Source organism: Diospyros lotus, chromosome 5 (assembly GCF_014633365.1).
Source record: "Diospyros lotus cultivar Yz01 chromosome 5, ASM1463336v1, whole genome shotgun sequence".
Lineage (NCBI taxonomy): Eukaryota > Viridiplantae > Streptophyta > Magnoliopsida > Ericales > Ebenaceae > Diospyros > Diospyros lotus.
The window spans coordinates 26,263,444-26,285,187 of record NC_068342.1 but is presented as its reverse complement, the minus strand read 5'-3'; the positions used below and the strand labels follow the sequence as shown (position 1 = coordinate 26,285,187).

At 39.5% G+C, this 21,744-nt stretch overlaps 3 protein-coding genes across 3 annotated transcripts; 1 reads left to right on the top strand and 2 right to left on the bottom strand.

Annotated features, from left to right (window-relative positions):
- Positions 1-3,400: 3,400 nt before the first annotated feature.
- On the bottom strand, positions 3,401-5,071 carry LOC127802169 (uncharacterized). Its single transcript, XM_052337873.1, has 2 exons — positions 4,328-5,071; positions 3,401-4,213 (listed from the first exon to the last, which is right to left on the bottom strand). The coding sequence occupies exons 1-2, from the start codon at positions 5,069-5,071 to the stop codon at positions 3,401-3,403; spliced, it is 1,557 nt and encodes a 518-aa protein (XP_052193833.1).
- Positions 5,072-5,374: 303 nt separating this feature from the next.
- Positions 5,375-14,635, top strand: LOC127802168 (uncharacterized). The gene is made up of 5 exons (XM_052337872.1): positions 5,375-5,489; positions 12,557-12,879; positions 13,047-13,287; positions 13,486-13,655; positions 14,465-14,635. The coding sequence occupies exons 1-5, from the start codon at positions 5,375-5,377 to the stop codon at positions 14,633-14,635; spliced, it is 1,020 nt and encodes a 339-aa protein (XP_052193832.1).
- Positions 14,636-19,991: 5,356 nt separating this feature from the next.
- LOC127802167 (uncharacterized) lies at positions 19,992-21,279 on the bottom strand. Its single transcript, XM_052337871.1, has 3 exons — positions 21,190-21,279; positions 20,609-20,665; positions 19,992-20,525 (listed from the first exon to the last, which is right to left on the bottom strand). The coding sequence occupies exons 1-3, from the start codon at positions 21,277-21,279 to the stop codon at positions 19,992-19,994; spliced, it is 681 nt and encodes a 226-aa protein (XP_052193831.1).
- Between the last annotated feature and the right edge of the window lie 465 nt (positions 21,280-21,744).

Here is a 21,744-nt window from a genome sequence, read left to right as displayed (position 1 = left end):
TGATTATAAGCAGCTTGTCGAATCCTCGCTTGATCACGAAATTCATCAAGGAGGTCTAGGTTGTCCCTCAAACTTTGCTCATTGGATTCAGGGTCGAACAGCTCTACTCGTAGCGTAGGCACTCCAATTTCAACTGGGATTAACGCTTCTGAGCCGTAGCATAGACTGAAAGGAGTTTCTCCCGTGGAGACCTTCACCGTGGTTCGGTAAGACCACATGATGCTCGATAGTTCTTCCACCCAGCTACCCTTCACCTTATCTACTCTTGCTTTTAAACCGCGCAACAGAGTCCTGTTGGCGAGCTCAATTTGGCCATTAGCCTGTGGATGAGCTACAGAGGTGAATTGTTGCCTGATTCCCAACTCCTGGCACCATTCCCGAACAGACCGATCAGAAAATTGAGTGTCATTGTCTGAGATCAGCACCCGAGGAACTCCGAAACGACAGACTACATTCTTCCATAGAAATTGTTTCACCCGCCGGGAAGTAATAGAGGCCACTCCTTCAGCTTCGACCCACTTTGTGAAATAATCGATAGCAGCCATGATATATTTGACTTGTCCAGCTGCTGGGGGAAAAGGCCCCAGGATGTCTATACCCCATTGAGCGAAGGGGCATGGTGTAGCGAGATGAGCCAGTGCGACTGCCGGCACATGGACCAAATTAGACGTTTTCTGGCATCGATCGCAAGTCCTGACTAGCTGCTCGGAATCTCGTACCATCGTTGGCCAATAATACCCCTGCCGCAGAGCCTTTTGACTAAGAGCCCGAGCCCCAATGTGGTTTCCACATATTCCTTCATGAATCTCCCGTAGGATATAATCTGCTTCGCGAGGTCGGATACATTTGAGTAGCGGTTGTGAAAAAGACCTTCTGTATAGTTCCCCACTAACTAACACGAAATTTTGGGCTTTTCGTTTGACCTCCCGTGCCTCCGAGTTGTCTTCGGGGAGTCTCTCTTCTCTCAAATATAACAACAGGGGGTCCATCCAGCTAGGCTCGTCATTGACACATAACTGGTCCGCGACTTCTTCGATACTCTTTTGTGGAAGAGATTCGATCCGAATCTCCCGAGAGCTCGTAGGGAAAGAGGAAGAAGCGATTCGGGACAGCAAGTCCGCCTCTGTATTCATAGCCCGAGGGACGTACTCCACCTTTACGTGTTGGAAACGTGCCATTAGCTCTTTGACTATGGTCAAGTATCGCGCCATGTGACTTTCTCGGGCTTCATATTCTCCATTCACCTGCTGCACTACTAAGTTAGAATCTGAACTCACCTCGACGTTTTGAGCTCCCAATTACTCAGCCAATCTCAGCCCAGCCAATAAGGCCTCATATTCTGCTTCATTGTTAGACGCTCAGAATTCAAAATGTAAAGCATAAGGCCATATTTGCCCTTCGGGACTTTTTATCATTAATCCTGCTCCACCACCGCCCGAGGTCGAGCTTCCGTCTACCGCCACCAACCATGGTCTCTGATTTTCTTTGGGGCCTTCAGGAGCTCCTATCCCTTCGGCAATGAAGTCTGCTAACGACTGCGCCTTAATAGCCGGTCGCGGCCTATACTCAATGTCGAAGGCGGTGAGCTCCACTGCCCACTTCAACATCCGTCCTGAAAGCTCTGGTTTGCTAAGAACCTGCTTCAAAGGTTGATTAGTAAGCACTATAATCGTATGAGCTTGAAAGTAAGGTCGGAGTTTCCTCGTCGATATTATTAAGGCGAAAGCCAGTTTTTCCATAGGAAGATACCAAACCTCGGCTCCCGACAATCGTTTACTCGCATAATAAATAGGCCTCTGGATCTTATTTTCTTCTCGTATCAATACCGAGCTTACGGCCTCATTGGCCACTGCCAGATATATGTATAATGGTTCTCCAGGCTTCGGCTTGGTAAGAACCGGGGGCGTGGCTAGGTGCTCCTTCAGCTTTTCGAAAGCTCGCTGGCATTCAGAATTCCATTCGAAGTTGTTTGCCTTCAATAAGACCTTGTAGAAAGGAAGGCCTTTTTCTGCCAAACGAGAAAGGAATCTGCCAAGGGCTGTCATCCTGCCCATAAGGCTCTGTACCTCTTTCACATTCCTCGGGGCCGGCATATCCATGATAGCTTTGACCTTCGCAGGGTTTACCTCAATCCCTCGGTGGTGTACTATGTAGCCCAGGAACTTTCCTGCAGAAACGACGAAAGCACATTTGACAGGATTAAGTTTCATATGGAACTTACGAAGGGTTTTGAAGCACTCCTCCAGATCCTCCGGATGACATTCGGCTACCAGGTTTTTTACCAGTATGTCGTCGACGTATGCCTCCATATTTCTCTCGAGCTGTTGGTGAAAAAGCTTATTTACCAAGCGTTGGTAAGTGGCTCCTGCGTTCTTTAAACCGAAAGGCATTACGGTGTAGCAGTAGGTTGCCTTGTTGGTGATAAATGCCGTCTTCTCCTGGTCCTCCGGGTGCAATGGAATTTGGTGATATCCCTGAAAAGCATCTAAGAAACTCATGAGCGAACATCCAGCAGTTCCATCAATTAGGGCGTCAATCCTCGGGAGTGGATAACTATCCTTTGGGCAGGCTTTATTAAGATCGGTGAAATCGATACAAAGTCTCCACTTGCTCTGCCCTTTGGGAACCAGCACGACATTTGCTAACCAATTTGGATAATCCACCTCCCGAATGTGGCGCGCTTCTGCTAACTTTGCAATCTCCTCCTCGAGTGCCCGAGCTCTATCTGGGGAGAAGCTTTGCTTCTTCTACCTGACAGGCTGAAAACCTGGTCGGACCCCAGTCTGTGTGTCATTACCTCTGGATTTACTCCTGGCATGTCCCGGGCTGTCCATGCGAAGATATCCGCATACTGTCTAAGGAGTGATATTATTCGACTCCTTAGCGGGTCCTTTAAATCCATACTCACTCTTACGCATCGGCTTGGGAAATCTTCTTCCAGAGGTACTTCTTCCAATTCATCCACTGGCTCTGCTATTTTGGGATCTTCGGGTCCTTCTAGTAAAAAACTGACCTCCTTCGGGGGGTCAGCGTCCTTTTGCGACCCTGCTTCTTTACCCTTCGCAATGCCTATAGAGGCCATGTAACATTCACGGGCTAAGCGCAAATCTCCCCGCACTTCGCCCGTCCCCCTATCTGTGGGAAACTTCATCATCATATGATATGTGCTTGGGATGGCTCGAAGGGCATTGAGACCAGATCTTCCTAGAATCATGTTGTAAGCCGAAGGCACGTCTGCTACCAGGATGTCTAGCATAACTCGAGAAGTTCGGGAACCTCTCCCTACCGTCAGTGGGAGCTGAATGATCCCTTCTGAGTATACGGCTTCACCATCAAATCCCACCAAAGGGACCCTCGTTGCCCTCAACTGTGTCATTTCATACCCCATGCCTAAGAAGGCTTACCAATACAAGATTTCTAAAGAGCTTCCTGGATCCACGAGGATCCGCCGAAGTTCCCACTTCCCGAGTTCAGCTGTTATCACCAGTGGGTCATTTCGAGTCGGGTATCCCGGGAGGTCGCTATCTAAAAAAGAGATTGGATCCACACTCCTCGATCTTTTCAGCTGGACAGCACTACTCTTTTCATCCCTCATGACTGGGACCTCCCCTGCTGCGAGCGTATGGAATATCGGAGGCTGAGGATGATCATCTTCCCCTCGATGTGATCTCTCCCGCTGAGCCCGATTTCGATCCTCCGTGCGGTCCCTCTTGGGGGGGCTTCTCGATCGCGACCGTCGATCCTTTCTCTCCCGAGAATCACCTGTTTTAGCCACGTAGGTCCTCAAGAAACCCCGATTGATAAGTTCCTGAATCTCCTCCTTTAATTGGTGACATTCCTCAGTGTCATGACCATGATCTCGATGAAATCGGCAATATTTACTTCTGTTCCTTTTGTCAGATGGTGCCTTCATCGGCCGAGGCTTTTTCAAGTAGTCTTTACCCTCAATAGTAGCAAGGATCTCTGCCCTCGGGGCATTCAGAGGAGTGAAGCCCCCCGAATCCCACCGAGGACGATGTTTTTCCCTTCGGTCGTCACTCCTCATTTCCTCGGGATGCTTCTTTTTATCCTTCTTTTCCACATGCTCCGCCCTCTTAGCCTGTATGACCTCCTCAGCATTTATGTACTTCGTGGCCCGGCCCAATATGTCCGTGAACGTACTCGGAGGCGTTTTGGCTAATGATTGGGCGAAAGGGCCGGGCCTCAGGGCATTCTGGAATGCCACCATAGTTACGTTGTGGTCAAAGTTCTCTATGCTCAAGGCTTCCATATTAAATCATGAAACGAAATCCTTCAAGGGCTCTCATTGGTTCTACTTCATACTTACCAAGGCCATGGTGGACCTTTGGTGTCTTCGGAGAGGTGCAAAATGCGCTAGAAAGCTGCCTCGGAGTTGCGCAAAACTTACGATGGAATGATGAGCCAGATTTGAATACCAAGCTCGTGCATGCCCCTCCAAGGTGGCCAAGAAAACCCTACACCACATCGCGTCTGAGGCGTCCTGTACCATCATATGTGAGGTAAAGAGATCAAGGTGATCCATCGGGTCAGAGGTCCCTGCGTAAGGCTTAATGGCTGGGATACGGAGACGCTCCGGTGGTATGGCCGCCATGATCTTTGGGCTAAGGGGCTGATTTATCCTTGGTCCCTCAGTCTCTCTGGTCTTCGGCTTTAGGGCGGCCATCTCCTCCTCTAACTGCTGCAATCTTCTTTCCTGCCGCTGCTGCAAAAACGACAAGTCAAGAGACTCGGCCGCCTCGCCATGACCATCATCTTGTCCTGGCCTCTGCGGATTCTCATCCCGTCGATAGGACTCCTCTTCTCTTGGGGGCTCGTGCTTTTCTTCCGCCCGAGAATGCTGGGCTTGCTGATGCTGGCGATCTAGAAAACCCATGAGTAACTCCTTCAATCGTTGCACTTGACCCTCCAGGAGTGCTATCCGATCGGGCGGAGGCGGAGGGCCCTCCGGACTCCGAGCTCTCCCCGGCGGGCTTCGGGGAGGGTTCTGCTGACTCGGCTCTGGAACGGGGTTGCCCCCCACGGCCCTAGACGGCTGTCTTCTGGTTGCCATTCAAGGTAAAGAAGAAAAAAAAGGCAAGACTGTTTGCTGCACTGGAGAGACAAGAGAAGAATGTCGGCCCCACGGTGGGCGCCAATTGATGATTGATTTTCTGAAGTGGTAGCCGCACGCTCCCTTCTCGCCTCTCCGAAGGTACCTGCAATGGAGACGGGGACTTGCTCCCCCTGTCGATCTCCGATGATCAAGTTAGTTCTCTCAATCTAGGATTAATTGTCCCTTTTAAACTATATCCTCCAGAAGAGGATAAGAAGAATCTCCCACCTTTTTCTCTTACCTTTTCTCGGGATAGGGATCATGGAGGGATCTTCGGGATCTCCCTTCCGCCTTCTTCGGAACTTTCCCAATAAGGATTTCGCGATAATATCCGTCTCCAAGGAGTTCGGGATAGCTGTTGCCTCCGTGACCTTCGGTGGGTTAGCCTGTTCCTGAGGCCTCGAAGATTTCTTTACTGAGTGCCTATCCGATTGACGTGACGATGCTTGTCTGCCATGTATCTTCTGACCGCCACTAGGTATCCGTCTTGGCGTAATTATGGGACCGAGGGCGTTCTCCTCATCAGATTTAATTTTCAAATTATTTTTCAACAGACAAATAGCATAGAGGAAGCATAAAACATATATAGCAAAAACCAAAATCAACCTTTCAAGACTCAATATCTATCAATCACATGCAAAACAAAAAAACCTATGCTATAGGGGTTTTTCAGTATACCTTTCAGATGGAGTTCGGTGTCGATTGCCTACGTGTTAGCCTCATCTTCTTTCTGTTCAGCAAGCTTCCTCGTCTCTGCAAACACACAGGTGACCAGCCTTTATTCGCAAGTATAGAAGACCTAGTTAATTCACGTACGAGTCGCCATGAAACCCTTTAACGGAGTCATGCTAAGACTCTCTCGATTGAGGTGACCAGAAGTCATACGCGGTCCCTTCCTCAGTTGCTTCTTGGCTGTCTAATAGCCTTTCCATGGAGAGAAGAAAAAGATAGGTTCTACATTGACTTGTCTTAGAGCAAGAACAAGAAGAAGCCACAGCTCAAGAGGAAGAAGAAGAAGAAGAAGAAGAAGAAGATAGATAACAAGCAGGCGAGAGCAAAGAAAGAAGAAGAAAAAAGAAGATAGAGAGCAGTGGGAGCCAATCTTGCTCAACACCTTAATCAACGAAAACTCCCTCATATCTTCTCCTATTCTTTGCCAATTACCATGTGATGTGTGATTTATAGATAATTAATTTAGGCAATTGTACCCTAGTCAAATATGTATATAGTGATGAAAAGAATGTCGATCCCACGAGAACTAGATCATAATACCAAATCAATTTTTACCTAACCTAAGTTCAACTAATTAATTAATCGGATGAATAAAAAAAAATAAAGTAAAAACTCAATTCTTTTACGAGAAAAACTAATTAATGAATGCAATTAGGGTTTAGATTTCATTTAATCTGAGCTATTAATTTATTCAGTCCAATTCAAAATAAAAAATACCCTTAGAATATTTTAAAAATTATTTACATGTAATGATGGATTTCTTTTAATTAATTAATAAGTTTTCTCAAGTCATATTAATCTTTTATTAATTCAATTTCACTGTCAAAATTCTGAGCGGATGTCAAAAAAATAAATAAGCATTAAATTCTTTGAAAACCTTTAATATCGAAAGAGATTTGACTCACTAAACTTTCTCGATTCCCACGCATGAGCTAATCATCTCTTGATATTATAGTCAAGCATGTAATTTATATTGTCTATGGTTCTAATTTATAACAATCATTTAGTCAATCATGCATAAATTATTAAAAAGTAGTCAATCTCTTAAAAGTATTAAGCACAATACTATAAATTGTTTATGCAAATAATAATCGAGTTTTGAATCAAACTAAATAAATAATAACATAATCTCAGAATTAAAATTCATCCAAAACTCTATCTAAAACAATTTATCTAGATATAGTTAAAATAAAAATAAAAATTAAATAGAGTAGAAGAACTCCCTGCTCGAATCTAAAATACATCTAGGTCAGAATGGATTTGCTTCAACTGATGCCCGCTTGCGTAAGGCGTCCATATGGCTGCTTCAGCTTGGTTTTCGCTTGCGGCTACTTCCTCCAATTCTTCAATCTGCCGTTCCCCCTCCAATCTTCAACGCTCACTTTATAATATATTATATATATGCAATGCTCGGCTGCCCTGGCCCTCCAATTCCATTCAATCCAATTTCTTTATAATATATATATATATATATATTCACGTAGCATCTTAAGCCTTCTCTCGTTGGACTTCATATTATATATATATATATGTGTGTGTGCGCGCGCGCGCGCGCGCGCGCACGCGCAACACCATTATGCTTCAAATTCAATTATGCTTCAATTGCAATTATCATCCAAATCAATCTCTTATTATATTATATATATACACGGCTTCTTCAATTAATTATTAATTTTTTAATTATATTATAATATTAATTAAAATTAACATTATAAATTAATTGATAATATCTTTTTTTCTTTTTATGTTAAAATTTTTGAATTTAATTCTTTTGCTTGTCTCCTACAAAAAGAGATATTTAAATTATATAAAATCTATATAACACACATTATATATAAGAAAAATAGTATAAAATTAAAATAAAAATTAGATAAAAATATATACATAATTAAGCCCTATCACCATGCACGCCTCACTCTCTTCCATTCATCTTTTCATTATTTGCATCATAGCATTGAATGCTCTGATGTCACAAAGCTCCGTCACATTTAATGGTAAAAATGGTCGACAACATGAGGTACCCGATCGACCGTTTTGAGGCAATTGACTTTCCTCGTGCACTAGTCGATAGCACACGATCGATCGATAACATGAGAGCATCAGTCGATCGTTCCATGAATCTGTCAACCGATTCTTTCTACCAAGCTCCAACTTTGTCCAATTGCCTTTAAGGCCATGCTATCCAATAGCAATCTCTCAGGACTATAGATCTATGTGTCCCACACATAATATAGCAACCAACATCACTGCATCATAACGACGAGGACCACACTAATAGCAATGGATCACTAATCCGCTATATCACTCGATATGCGTGTGACTTTCTAGGTTCACATATATGTAACAATCAGGACACATCAACTCCTTAAAGTCGACAGATCCCATCGGTCTACTAAGAGGATCTCTCCAAACTCCCAGAGCACCCTAAAAGATCTTGAGTATCCTTTAGGCAGGACTCAGGACAATCTTAATGGTAGCGAAATCTAACTTCATATGAACCTATTAAGGCTCATCGATTATCGTGCACTATAGTTTTTCTATTGATTAATATCCCAATCAAGTGAGAGTCATGAACTGATTAAACTCATAGGACTTAATAACTATGACTGATCTAGTATGGTGTGTGATATAGGTAGCATGTCAAATCCAATTTGACATTGGAATTCTTTCTAATCTCATGCTCACCCTGCTCAGGGGATTTCCAACCATAATCACGTACATGGATTACATAGGATGTTCGCCCCAATTCAATGGAGGTCAATAGATCCCTTCGACGAACAGTTGCCTTTATACACCACTACATAAAGAGTATTCCCACCTCTTACACCGGATGGTTCCGTTCAATGGCAAATCGCTAACACCAGTGCATAAGACACTATGTCACTTCTAGTCAAGAGACCAAATACACAATCGAGAGCTACCGACAGATCATTAATCCTTAATTCATATGATCTGTCGTAGATGTCACATTTAGTAGATGTTCTTCCAATACCCACTCACATGTCTACTTTATGCATTACATACAATGTGGCGTGTGACTCACCACCTCATCTCATTAGCATCTTTATGCTAACATAATGGTATTAACCCATGTGCCAGTCCATTAATCGATCAATCATGGTCCTCTTCTGATAAGTCTAAGGATTGAAAATACCTTTAAGAAATCCTATACTAGATATCCAAGTCACACAGTCCCAACCCTTTGATAATAGGAAGTCTATTAGGAAGTTTATGGATTCATTCATAAAGATGAGAGAGAGACATATGAATGAAGATATGACTTTTTATCAATTAAAAAATAATCAACAGTGACATTCACATACATCCCATGTAATGAAAATCTAACATCTAGGGCACTATCACTAACAAACTCTCATTTGCACTAATGCAAATTTATAAGTAGCAATTATGGAATTGTCACATGGTATCAAATACCCATCTTTTAAAGACGAGGATCCAGTTGAGCTTGTGTCAAAGCCTTAGTTAGTGGGTTGGCAACATTCTCCAATGATGCCATCTTCTACAGTTGCACGTCGCTCAATGTGCTTAGACTTTTGGTGAGACTTGGGTTTCTTAGCCTATGCAATGGCCCATTTGTTTCTGTAATACAAAGGTATACGCAACTCAACAGCTGGAATCACACCAAGTTCAGAAATGAACTTCCTCATCCAAACAACCTCTTTGGCTGCATCACACACTGTCACATATTCTGCCTCCGTGGTGGAATCTGTAGTTATATCATGCTTGGAACATTTTCAGCTAACTGCTCCACCATTCAAGACAAAAACAAACCCAGATATGGATTTCCTATCATCCATGTTAGATTAAAAGTTTGAATATGTGAATTCGTCTACACGGAGATCACCTCCTCCATAGGTCAAAACCATATCCCTAGTCCTTTGCAAGTACTTCATGATATGTTTCACGGTCGCCCAATACTCATTACCTGGGTCAGATTGATATCTTCTGGTGACACTCATTGCATAAGAGATATTAGGTCTCATGCATAGCATAACATACATGAGGCTCCCCACCATCGAAGCATAAGGGACTCTCTCCATGCATTTCCTCTCTTTTGAAGTCTATGGAAACATTCTCCTAGAGAGTGGAACTCCATGCCGAATGGGTATTAGCCATTTCTTAGAGTTCTCCATGGTAAACTTCTTTAATATCTTATCTATGTACTGGCTTTGGGAAAGATCTATCCATCTTTTTGTTCTATCTCTATAGATGTAGATTCTCAAGATAAATGTCACATCTCCTAAATCTTTCATGGAGAATTTACTAGATAACCATACATTAGTCAACATCAACATGCTAATATCATTCCCCATAAAAAGAATGTCATCCACATACAAGATAAGATAGGCTCTCGCTCTCCTACTTACCTTCTTGTACATGCAAGGGTCATCCAAATTCTTTATGAAACCAAACTTCTTAATTTTAGAATCAAAATAGATATTCCAAGAGCACGATACCTATTTGAGACCATAAATAGTCCTCTTTAGTTGGCAAACTTGATTAGGATCAGTTGACTGGAATCCCCGTGGCTATTCCATGAATATATCTTCCTTAAGATAACCATTCAGGAATGACGTCTTAACATCTATCTGCCATATCTCATAATCATTATGCACGACAACGGCTAGCATCATCCTAATGGACTTAAGCATAGCGACCGATGAGAAGGTATCCTCATAATCCACGCCTTGGTGTTAACGATACCCTTTCACCAGCATCAATCTTCCTTTTATAGATCCACTTACAATCAATGGGAACAATTCCCTCAGGGGGATCCACTAGAGTCTAGATGTGATTGGAATACATAGATTACATTCTCGACTGCATAGCCTCCAATCATTTTTTGAAATCGATATCACATATCAACCACTAGATCACACTCGCCATACAGGAACATATCCTGCATCACCTCCATACTAAATCCATATTGTTATGGAAGGCGAGGTAAACTACCAGACCTATGAAGAGCTTCGGGGATAACATTTGATAGAGTGACTGGCTCATCCTCATGACCAGGTACAATATGTGTCTTTAAAGACTCCTCTTCTAAATCTACTTTTCTCCCGATCCTACATTCCTGAAGAAATTCCTTCTCCAAGAATATAACATCTCTGATAACCAGAATTCTCTGATTACTTAGACAATAGAACTGGAACCCTATAGAATCTTTAGGATACCCCACAAATCTACTTTTGTTAGAATGAACCTCCAACTTATATGTTTTCAGCTTTTTGACAAAAGCTGAACAACCCTAAACCTTAACATGCTTAAGACTGAAAGTTTTTTCATACTATATCTCATATGACGTTGTCTCAATAGATTTGCTTGAAGCCATATTCAAGAGATAAATAAAATTTGAAGTACATACCTCCACAAAAAATAAGAAAATCTATATAAGCGATCATCGCAATATGCCCAACAAGCCTATCCCATGTAATCCAATTACCTTAATATTAAGCCATCATCATGCTAAGTTTTTTGCATTATGTAACTTTTTTTTTATAAATATATTGTAATAGTAACAACTAATAAAGAATTAACAATTAATTCTCAACTATTATTGTCATGATTTTTCTTATCTTAAACATTATTTATGTTTTAAAATAAATCATTTGCTTCCCAAACTAAACTTAAATCCAATGACAAGAGCCGATGGATCATCATAGGGAAATTCTATTCACAGCTAGCTTTTTACTCTTCGCAGCCATAATTAAAATAAATTTAATAATTACTCTTGGTAGCCAGAATTATTACTTGTTGCAGCCAACTATATTCCAAATTTTCCCTCATATACCCATACACCTCTCTGTCGCGCCTCACCACCGTTCTCAACCTCCACTCGGCTTTGAAACTTCCCTACACCGCACTCGCAGCCGTCGCCTTCTCTACAGCCGCGTCTCTTTGCTGTGCACGCTTGGTGAGGTAAGTTTTACTCACATTTTTTTATTGTTTGGGTTGTATGAGTGAGTTAATGTCAAGAAACGTCAAAAACTTGGGTTCAATCGGGCTATTTGGAGGCGACCATCGCCTCCGAACCCTTTAATTTTTTATTTTATTTTTTTATTTTATTTTTTATACAAATATTTGAAAAAACTTAATTTTTTAATTAAATAGTGCTAATTAACAATTTTTTATTTAGGTATTGGAGTTGAATAATTTAATTTTTAATACAAGTAAATATATATATTTTTACTTAATTTTTTAAATCTAATAATGGATTTTCCCAACTCACTGGTAACATATTTTATATTTTATATTTTATATAATTATATTAACATATTTTTGAGTCCCGAACTCCAGAGTTTGGGAAATATGGATTTTCCCGAACTCCAGCGTTCGGGGAAGCTACTGTTACCCGTACTCCAGAGTTCGGGAAACATGGATTTTCCCGAATTGGGAAAGCTGGTGTTTCCTGAACTCTAGAGTTCGGGAAACATGGATCTTTTTGAACTCCAGAGTTCGGGGAAGGTAGTGTTGCCCGAACTCCAGAGTTCGGGAAACGTGGATTTTCCCAACAGCCCCTATGGTTCATTGTAATGTTAATAATTTTTGTTTAATAATTTTTTTATTGTAATGTTCTGTTTAATATTTTGTATTTTTATGTTATTTTGTAGGTATGATACGGCTATTTTTTATTTTTGTGTTATTTTGTAGGTACGTGCTATTTTTTATTTTTGTATTATTTTGTAGATATGGTATGTGGTAGAAGAGGTGAAGCTTCTTCATCTCGCCAGCCTTCTTCTTCTTCTCGGGAGCGTCCTACTGCGTTAACTAGAAGAATAAGGAGGATCGAAAGTTCTAGTGAACTGACTATTTTAGAGGAAGAGCCAGTAGCAGATTATGTGACATCAGTTGAGGAGCATCCCAACCCTAATCAAGGGGAAGTAACTGATCAACCATCTTCCTCTCAGCACGACGATGATATTTCTAAACCACTATTTGGGGGCCCTAGTGATAGATCTATTCTAAAAAGTTTTAAAAATCATGTTGCATTTGTAATATGGGCAGGAGAGGTAAGTTATATTAATTTTTTTAATATTTATCTTTATAATTTATAATTACCTATTGCAAGTTTTTATAATTTAAATAATTAGGTATTTGAATTTTTTAACATGAAAGAGGCATATTAAAATGTAGAAATCATGGCCTTAAAATTCCTGAATGGCCATTGGATAATCAGCCTCGTGTTCGTGATATTGTTATGGGTTCTAGTTTGTCACCATTGCTAGAGTGTACTTATCGAAATATAAATCATGCTATAGTCTCAGCATTTACAGAGAGATGGCAGCCTGAGACTAATACATTTCATTTACCATTTGGAGAGATAAGTATAACATTATATGATGTTGCTGCTATTTTGAAGATTCCAGTAACAGGAAGATCTGTATCTGTGCCTCATCATTTGACACCTAGTGAAGCTAGTGATTTATTATGTAGGCTACTTGGAGTTTCATTAGATGTAGCAACACAACAAATTAGAGAAAATCGAGGAGCATTTGTAAAATTAGATTGGTTGAAAAAAACATTTATGCATCTACCAAATGAGGTTTCTAATGAAGAGATTGAACATATTACTAGAGCATATCTGTTATTTTTATTAGGTTGTACTTTATTTGTAGACAAGAGTGGGATATTAGTTTCAGTAGCGTATTTGACATTATTAGATGATTTAAGTATGATCGGTAATTATGCATGGGGAGCTGCGTGTCTCACATATTTGTATCGACAGCTCGGAATTGCTACTAGACGAGAGGTGAAGAGTATTGCTGGATATCTTACCTTACTTGAGGTAATTATTTTAATTTCATAATTTTATATCATATATTTATATATATTTAACATAATTATTTATATTAAATTTACAGGCATGGGTGTACGAGCATTTCCCTTTTACTAGAATTAGATGTAACTTGTTATATAGTGACGATTAGCAACGAGCTCTCCGTTGGATACCTGTTTGTGATACTGATTCTTTACAATCTATTAGGGAGCAGCTTGATGATTTATCATCGAACGAGATATTTATCATATATATGATTTGTAAGTTAATTAATATATTATAAAATTAAATTTTAAACTAAATAATATTTACAGTTGATTTGGACGCCGTACCGAAGGGTTCAGGCACACCATCCATTTCCAGAAATTACATTTTTCTCAGGTTGTCTGAAATGTAGAAATATTATAGAACCATATCATCTTGAGAGAGTTTTACGACAATTTGGGCATGTGCAAACTATTCCTCCACCACCATTATCACCTGTTGAAGCTAGGCGGGGTTCGGGTACGACTTTATATCGGGTAATTTATACATTTGTTGATGATATGTGGAATCGATGGGATATGCATTTATTACCACCACGTCGACGTGGTAAATATTCTAAATTTCCATGGCATTTTACACCTGAATATTTAACATGGTATGGAGCTATTACACATCAAATTATACAAAATCCTATACATCAATCCAATTTTGATAGAGGTGCAGAAGATATGCTCAGTCTTGCTGAATCGGTAAGTTTTTAAATTATATTTAAGTTATTATTGAATTTAGTTGATTTAAATTAAAAAAAATTGATATAATTATTTTTATTTCAGCGTAATCGACTAGCATTATATGCTATCGATAAGACGATATCAAGTACTGAGCCTGTATCTGCTGATGCATGGAGGGAGACATGTCTTGGGGTGAATTCCATTCTAGGCTCTCACCATCCTGATGTTGATAATATTGGAGCGTCCACATCTCGTACATCTCCGCCAAGATAATTCACTTCGGACTATAGCTTGCTTATAGTTGTTGTTTATAGCACCGAGTTGCTTGTAGTTGTTGTTTATAGTTGTAATTCGTAAATTATAATTTTGAATTATGTATAACTTGTAATAATATTTTATTTTAATATTTACTGTTAAATTTTATTATGATTTATGTAATTTTAATACCATTTACACAAAAATTAACAGAATAAATTAATGAAAAAAAGAAATATAACTTTGTGCAATTTTGACACTTCTAACAAAATAAAGAAATATTACAAACATATAATATAAAACATACACATTCGTCATTCATAGTTAAATCAAAAATATATAATGTAAAACATTGTCATTCATAGTTAAATAAAAAATATATAATGTAAAACATACACATTGGTCATTCATCATTCATCAGTTAAATCAAAAACATCATTTGTAATAACATTTTTGTTAATAAGAGACAGAAATGCTTGAATTCGAGTTATATATGGTGTTTCCCATTCACGTGCAATATTATATCGATATTTATGTCAATTGCGTGCAACGGGAGGAATTGGTGAACCTGATTTAAGAAACACCTGAAAAAAATATAAGAAAATATTATTAGTAACAAATTTATATTAACATAATTATAGAAATATATAAATAAATTATTAAATAATAATACCTGTACAAAATGACAATCATCCACAAAACCAATAGTAATAATTATATGTTGTATAACTGAATGGGCAGCTAATCTCAATGGAAGGTAGGTAAGACACTGCATTCGAGATAAATGAACCAACACAACATTATATTTTGAAGCAATCAAATGACCCATGTCAGGTAAAGTCATTCAATGTTGAGGAGATGCAACACACTCAAAGCAAGAAAGTGCGTGCATTAACTCATCTACACACATAGCAGATCCATATAACTCTATATATTCATCACGAAAAGTATGCAACTCTCCAATCAGATTCATACGAATATCTCTCCAGTTGTGCTCACTCATTCCAAGTAACGCAGCAATAGCACAAAATCCACAATGTCCATCCGACTCCACATTAACAATATTATGTATAAAATGATATATTTTTTATGGGAATGAAGCATCATAGCCTAGCAATCTATTTTTGACACTGGTACGATAAAGTTTACCTTCATTTGGTGTCTTAACTGAGTTCTGTGTTGTTGGAGATGTACTATCATGAATAGATTGTACTATTTCAAAATATGATGGATCGCGTCGAGTGGATGTATCAACTTGAATTTTATTCTTTGATGATGGCTTACCTTTTGTCCGAACTTTCACACTTGGTGGGATCAATGAAGTCGTAGCTGGATCTATTAATTCTCTCAACTTCTATTTTAATACGATTTTACCTCCTGCTGGTTCTGATTGAAATATATTATATAGACTTTCTAACACTGGATCAATAGTTAACACTGAGGACACATCAACAGTCTTCACTAAATCTAATTTTGTTCAATAAGGGTGCACAAATGATAAAGGAATTGGTCGTCCCTCCATCATTAATTCTGTAATTTCATGTGCACAAGGTAAACCATGTGTGCTTCTTATCACACATCCACATGCAACCTTATCCACCCTAATTTTTTGAGCTATCTGTGTTTGCTTTAATACCATATTCATTGCATTTCTTGATATAATACCTCTCAATTCACTAAAAATTTTTGGACTGAAATTATGTTGTACCAACATTAAACTCTTCTCAAAAGATCCCTTTATCTCGGTATGTTGTAACTCAATAAGAGAATTGATAATTTTTCATAATGACTCAAAGTCATCTTGAGATGATCCCAGATATCTCTTAAGCTTCGCATGTGCACTCTCAGCCCTTAGAATAAAAACATAAGCAGTATTAGATTAATAAGAGATTAATTAGAAATATTATAATAAAAATAATAACAACAACATTTGAGTTTACTAAAGAATACCTATTAGTAGTAACATTGCCAAAATGTAATACTTTATTTGTCCACGCTGCAATAAATTTTTCTTTATAATCATTCAGTCATATCTTTCTCACATAATCAAGTGCTTCTTCATATGCATGATTGTAAGCACCCCCGCCCGGATATCCCCAGCCGCCAGGACTACCCGAACGGGAGCGCCTACGGAAGGAGAAAAATAATGAAACACGAGACAAAGACCACCCCGGCATGCACACGCGAAAATAAGAACAGCGGAAGCAAAGCTCAAGACATGCATGCACTATGGGTACCCCGCTAACACAGCGGTCACAAGATAAATAAATAAACTCGAACTCCTGTGCCGGCATACACAAGACTCGAGAAAACACCTGGCACAGTACGAAATAATAGAGTAAATTCTACTTAGACATCAGAGTGGATAGGGATTGACGAGACTGCCTGTACACCACACCGACTCTGACTCTGCCGTTAAAGCTGACTCCCTTGCTATGGCCCACGCCGCCACTACCTGGAATGATGGAAAGCAAGGTGAGTCGAGAGACTCAGCAAGCATAAGGAAGAAAAGGCTGAAGGCTACACAAAATCAGAAATCTCACCCCAGAATAAACCCCCAGGTACACACAAGCCATGAGACGCTACAACACAACAGCTCAATAGTATAATAAAATAAAAGCACATACCGGTCCTTGGGGCCCACATAAGACACTTGGCACCCAAGTCCCATACCAACCTGCCGCTGCCCTGAAAGGCAATAAATATCTGCAACAAACCTGCGCGCGCTGTCCCAGGCCGGTACTCCCGTCACCTGTATCCGTCGGTACTCCCGACAACCGAGCCATAGGCTCCCTCGGAACGGTACTCCCGTCCGAGAACTAAATACTACTAGTATCCATGCAATGCACATAGAAATGCAATGGCGTAGTGAGCATCAACGTGATACAAGGCGCCCATACATCCAGGCATCAGGCCATGCTCCGCCCACATAGTAAACCACACGCCATGCATATGCTCGCGGTGGATGCAACCTAACCAAGCTAGAATGTCCGTGTCCAAGCATACTCAATAAATGAATATCCCAACATGCATCCCGTACCCATGTGCATATCAAATCATGAACAGTAATACAATGTAACTAATCATGCAGTAAATCACATACCGGCAGAGCTAGTCAGCAGTACCCAGCACCGGTCAACGGTTAGTGACTAGGAGTGTCCACCCAACGATCCACATCAAGGCCGTACAATAGTCTACCCCAATGTCACCAACAACCGACCCCTGCCCTACTGCTCGATAGCTCTAACCGAACCATAAATAAATCCGAGAAAAACTGTAAATAAACCCGATAAAATCATAAATAAATTCGCCCGTCTAGGAACCTAATTCCCAGGCTGGTTCGGCATCATTCCCAAAGGGAGTGGGAGTGGTACAAACCCCCATAAGCTCACAATAAATAAAACTCTAGAAGTCTCGGATTTAATTTAAATTAAAACAAATGAATAAGAATAACAAATAAGGTTAAGAGCCGAATTAGAGTAAGGGAGAGAATAAAGTACAGGAAATCACGGGGTGATTCACGGGAATTAAAGATCAAGAAGAGAGGGTTAAGAGCTTGCCTTTACACGGTCGTTCCTTGCTTTTCTTACGCACCCGCTGCGAAGTAAAACGTTCGCTGGCAATAAATAAAATCGCAGCTTTAATTAAATAAATCTACCGTGTAATATAATTAATTTAGCCGTCTAAAATCCTACGTAAGCGCACCACAATTAAAATCTCAACGAGTCTCATATTTATTTTAAATTAAATCATGTTAATAAAATCCTCGAAGCCAGCTTAATAAATTAAATTTAAATCAGATGACTCAAAATTCCATAATTAATAAACAAGCCGAAACAGACGAAGGGAGGGTATAAAATACGAGAAATCACAGGGTTTCTCCCGGGAATTAAAGAATACAAGGAAAGAATTAGGAACTTGCCTGAAATCAGCTGATTCCGACCACACTCGAGCTCCCGATGCAAATTAAATCATTTCCTAGCAAATAACACAACCGGGACCCAAATTAATTAATTTTAATCGCGTAAAATTTATAATTTAAACATATAATGCTTCTACAAATTTTTACCCACGTACCTGATCACTTCCCATGCCGACAAATCCCAAAATTCATTTATTTTTTCCTTATTTATTTTTCTTTCCTTTCTTTTCTTCTCTTTTCTTTCTTTCTTCTTCTTCTCTTCTTCTTCCTTCTTCTTCCTTTCTTCTCCCACGCTCACGCTCACTGCTCCAGCGCCATTTTTCTTCTTCTTCTCTTCTTCTTTCCTTCTCCTTCTTCCTTTCTTCTTTCTTTTCTTCTTCTTCTTCTTCTTCCGCATCTTCCTCCATGCGCACAGCCGCTACCAGCCACCGCCTCGGCCAGCTTCCATGGCTGCAACAGCTGCGGCCGTGCCACCGCCGTAGCTCTTGGCTGCTACTTCGCGCCACCACGAACCAGCGCTCCACGTCGCTGCAAGGCCACCATCGATGGCTGCCTCCCCTCGCGAGCTGCTGCCCTGCCTCACTCAGCGGCCATGGCCGAGCTGACTCGGAGCTTCCATGGCTGTCACCTCCCTCTTTCTCCCTCGTTCGATCTCTCTTTCTCACTCTCTCGGTCTCGATCTCTCTCTCTCGCATGAGCTCTCGGCCTTAAACTCTCTCCCGAGCTCTCCCTCTCCAACTCTCACCCTCTGCTCCTCTGTTTTCTTCTTTTCACCAGAAGCTTCAAGAAGCTTCAACGAGAGACACACAAAAATAACAATTTTTTTTTTAAATAATTTAAATTAATTAACTAAATTTAATTTCAGTAAATTTAGTTTACACTTTTATTATTTTTATTATTATTATTTTTTTGGGGGATATTACAATGATACTCAACCATTAAGTCACAAAGCAGACTTTGATACTCAATCTTAGTAAAGGCAAAAACAAGAAGATTCCATTGTAACATAAACTTCTCCCATGTCTCATTTCTATCAAAAAATTTCTTACACTTAGCAAGTACATTTTTAGATATATGCCACCTATATAATAAGATCGTCGTACTTGGAAACACTTTATGTATTGCATTCATCAATGCTAATTCTCTATCAGTGACAATTACTCCTGGAAATGTATTAGATCCCATCACATTCTTTAATCTCTCCATAGCCCATGTGTAATTATCCTCGTATTCATGGTTCATAAATACAAATGCAACAGGAAAAGTTAACTCAGTGGATGTCACACCAACAATCTCAAGAAGTGGATATCTATACCTGTTAGTTTTATATGTACAATCCATTATCAAGACATGTGGAAATATTTTTAATAAATCTATGGACATCGGATGAGCCCAAAATAAGTCTGCAATACAATTTGATCCATCGCTTCTGTGCCACTCCACATAATTACATCATCTTAATTTCTTCATCAACTGTTGCATTTGTGATCTACCATCTTTCTCAATAAGTTTATATCTTTGACGCGCATTATATATAGTTTTGATAGTAGTAACATTATTCTCATCATCTGCCTTTAGGCTCATCAAAATATTTCTAGGTTTCACGAGATTCTCAGACATTGTTTTTAAAATTACTTTCTCTTTTTCTATAAGCCTCCCTGCATATGAATGACCCTCCAGTTGAACTGCTAGTGCATGATTATGCAGTCCACATACAACTTTCAACTCCCATTGCTCAAATTTCATACCAAGTAATTCAAACGGACAATCACACTTTTTTGAACCTGTGCACTTCCGTTTTAATTCTCCTATTATTTCTTCTTTCCTCTTTGATGGTCTATACTTTCCACTACGTTCACAAGCAAGATGAACTCTAGGTCTTTTTCCAGGACCCCTAGATTCTGAACTCTTGATCACAATCACAATTCCATTTTGTTTTCCAATTTTCTTAGCCCATCCAATGAGTGCTTCTCTAGTATCAAATAGCTAATACAACAACAAAAAATATTCAGATATATTTTTTTCAATAATTATATATTTCAAACAAAATTATTAAAAATCTATCATACTTCATTTGTAGTAAATTGTTGAATAACATCAAATTCCTGGATTGCACAATTCGATTCCTATAAAAAAAATCAATAAAATAAAATATAGATTGCAATTATATTTCCAGAAACCTAACATTCGAGAAGTCCCAACTTTTCCGAACGCTAGGGTTCGGAGAGACTATCCTTCCCCGAAGGTTGGGGTTCAGGAGACTTCCCCGACCTCGAACCCTAAAATTCGGGAAGGCTAGCATTCCTCGAAGGCTGGTATTCGGGGAAGCTAGCCTTTCCCGAAGGCCAGCATTAGTGAAAGATAATATTCCTCGAAGGCTGGAATTTGGGGAAGGCCAGCCCTCCCGAATTCCAGCATTTGGGGAGGCCAGCCTTCCCCGAAGGCTGGCATTCGGTAAGCTTTGCCTTTCTTTTTCAACTTCTAGAAACAAACACTTCTTTCCATTTTACAATGCATTCCAATACAACCCATATTACACTCTTACAAACACAAACACATATTTTAAAACACACATTTACAGATTACTTACATATTACACTCTTACAAACACAAACACATATTTTAAAACACACATTTACCATTTACTTACTTGTGCGTAATATTCTTTTTCTAAATAGTTGTTCTGTTCTTCCTCAAACTCTTCCCAGTTCTTCGTCAATATTTTAGTGTAGTAATCCATGATCGATCATAAAATGTATGAATCGCTGATATGTATTTGAGAGAAAATAGATTAGTGTTAGTGTGAGTCTGAAAGTGAGTCTCAAATGAGAGAGATAGAGATTTTAGGAGAAAAGATTTGATTGGAATATGAGCCACTGTGAAAAAGAAAATTTCTCCGGCGAAAAACGTCATGTCAGGTGGTGGTTGAGTGGTTGAGTATTGAAGATAAGGGTAAAATTGAATTTTTATTTAAGGGTATTTTAGGTATATTTAAAAATGATTATGAAGAGTAAAACGTTTGAATAGAATTTCCCATCATCATAACCCACCCACGATTATTTGAATGGGTAAATCAAATGACGTCATCTGCTGATGGACGGTTATTAATTGATCGCTCTGGGCAATTCATTTTTAGATTCCATTTTCAGAGTTGGGATTGAATCAATAATAAAGGCTTCCCAAATTAGTTGCATGATTTTTCTTC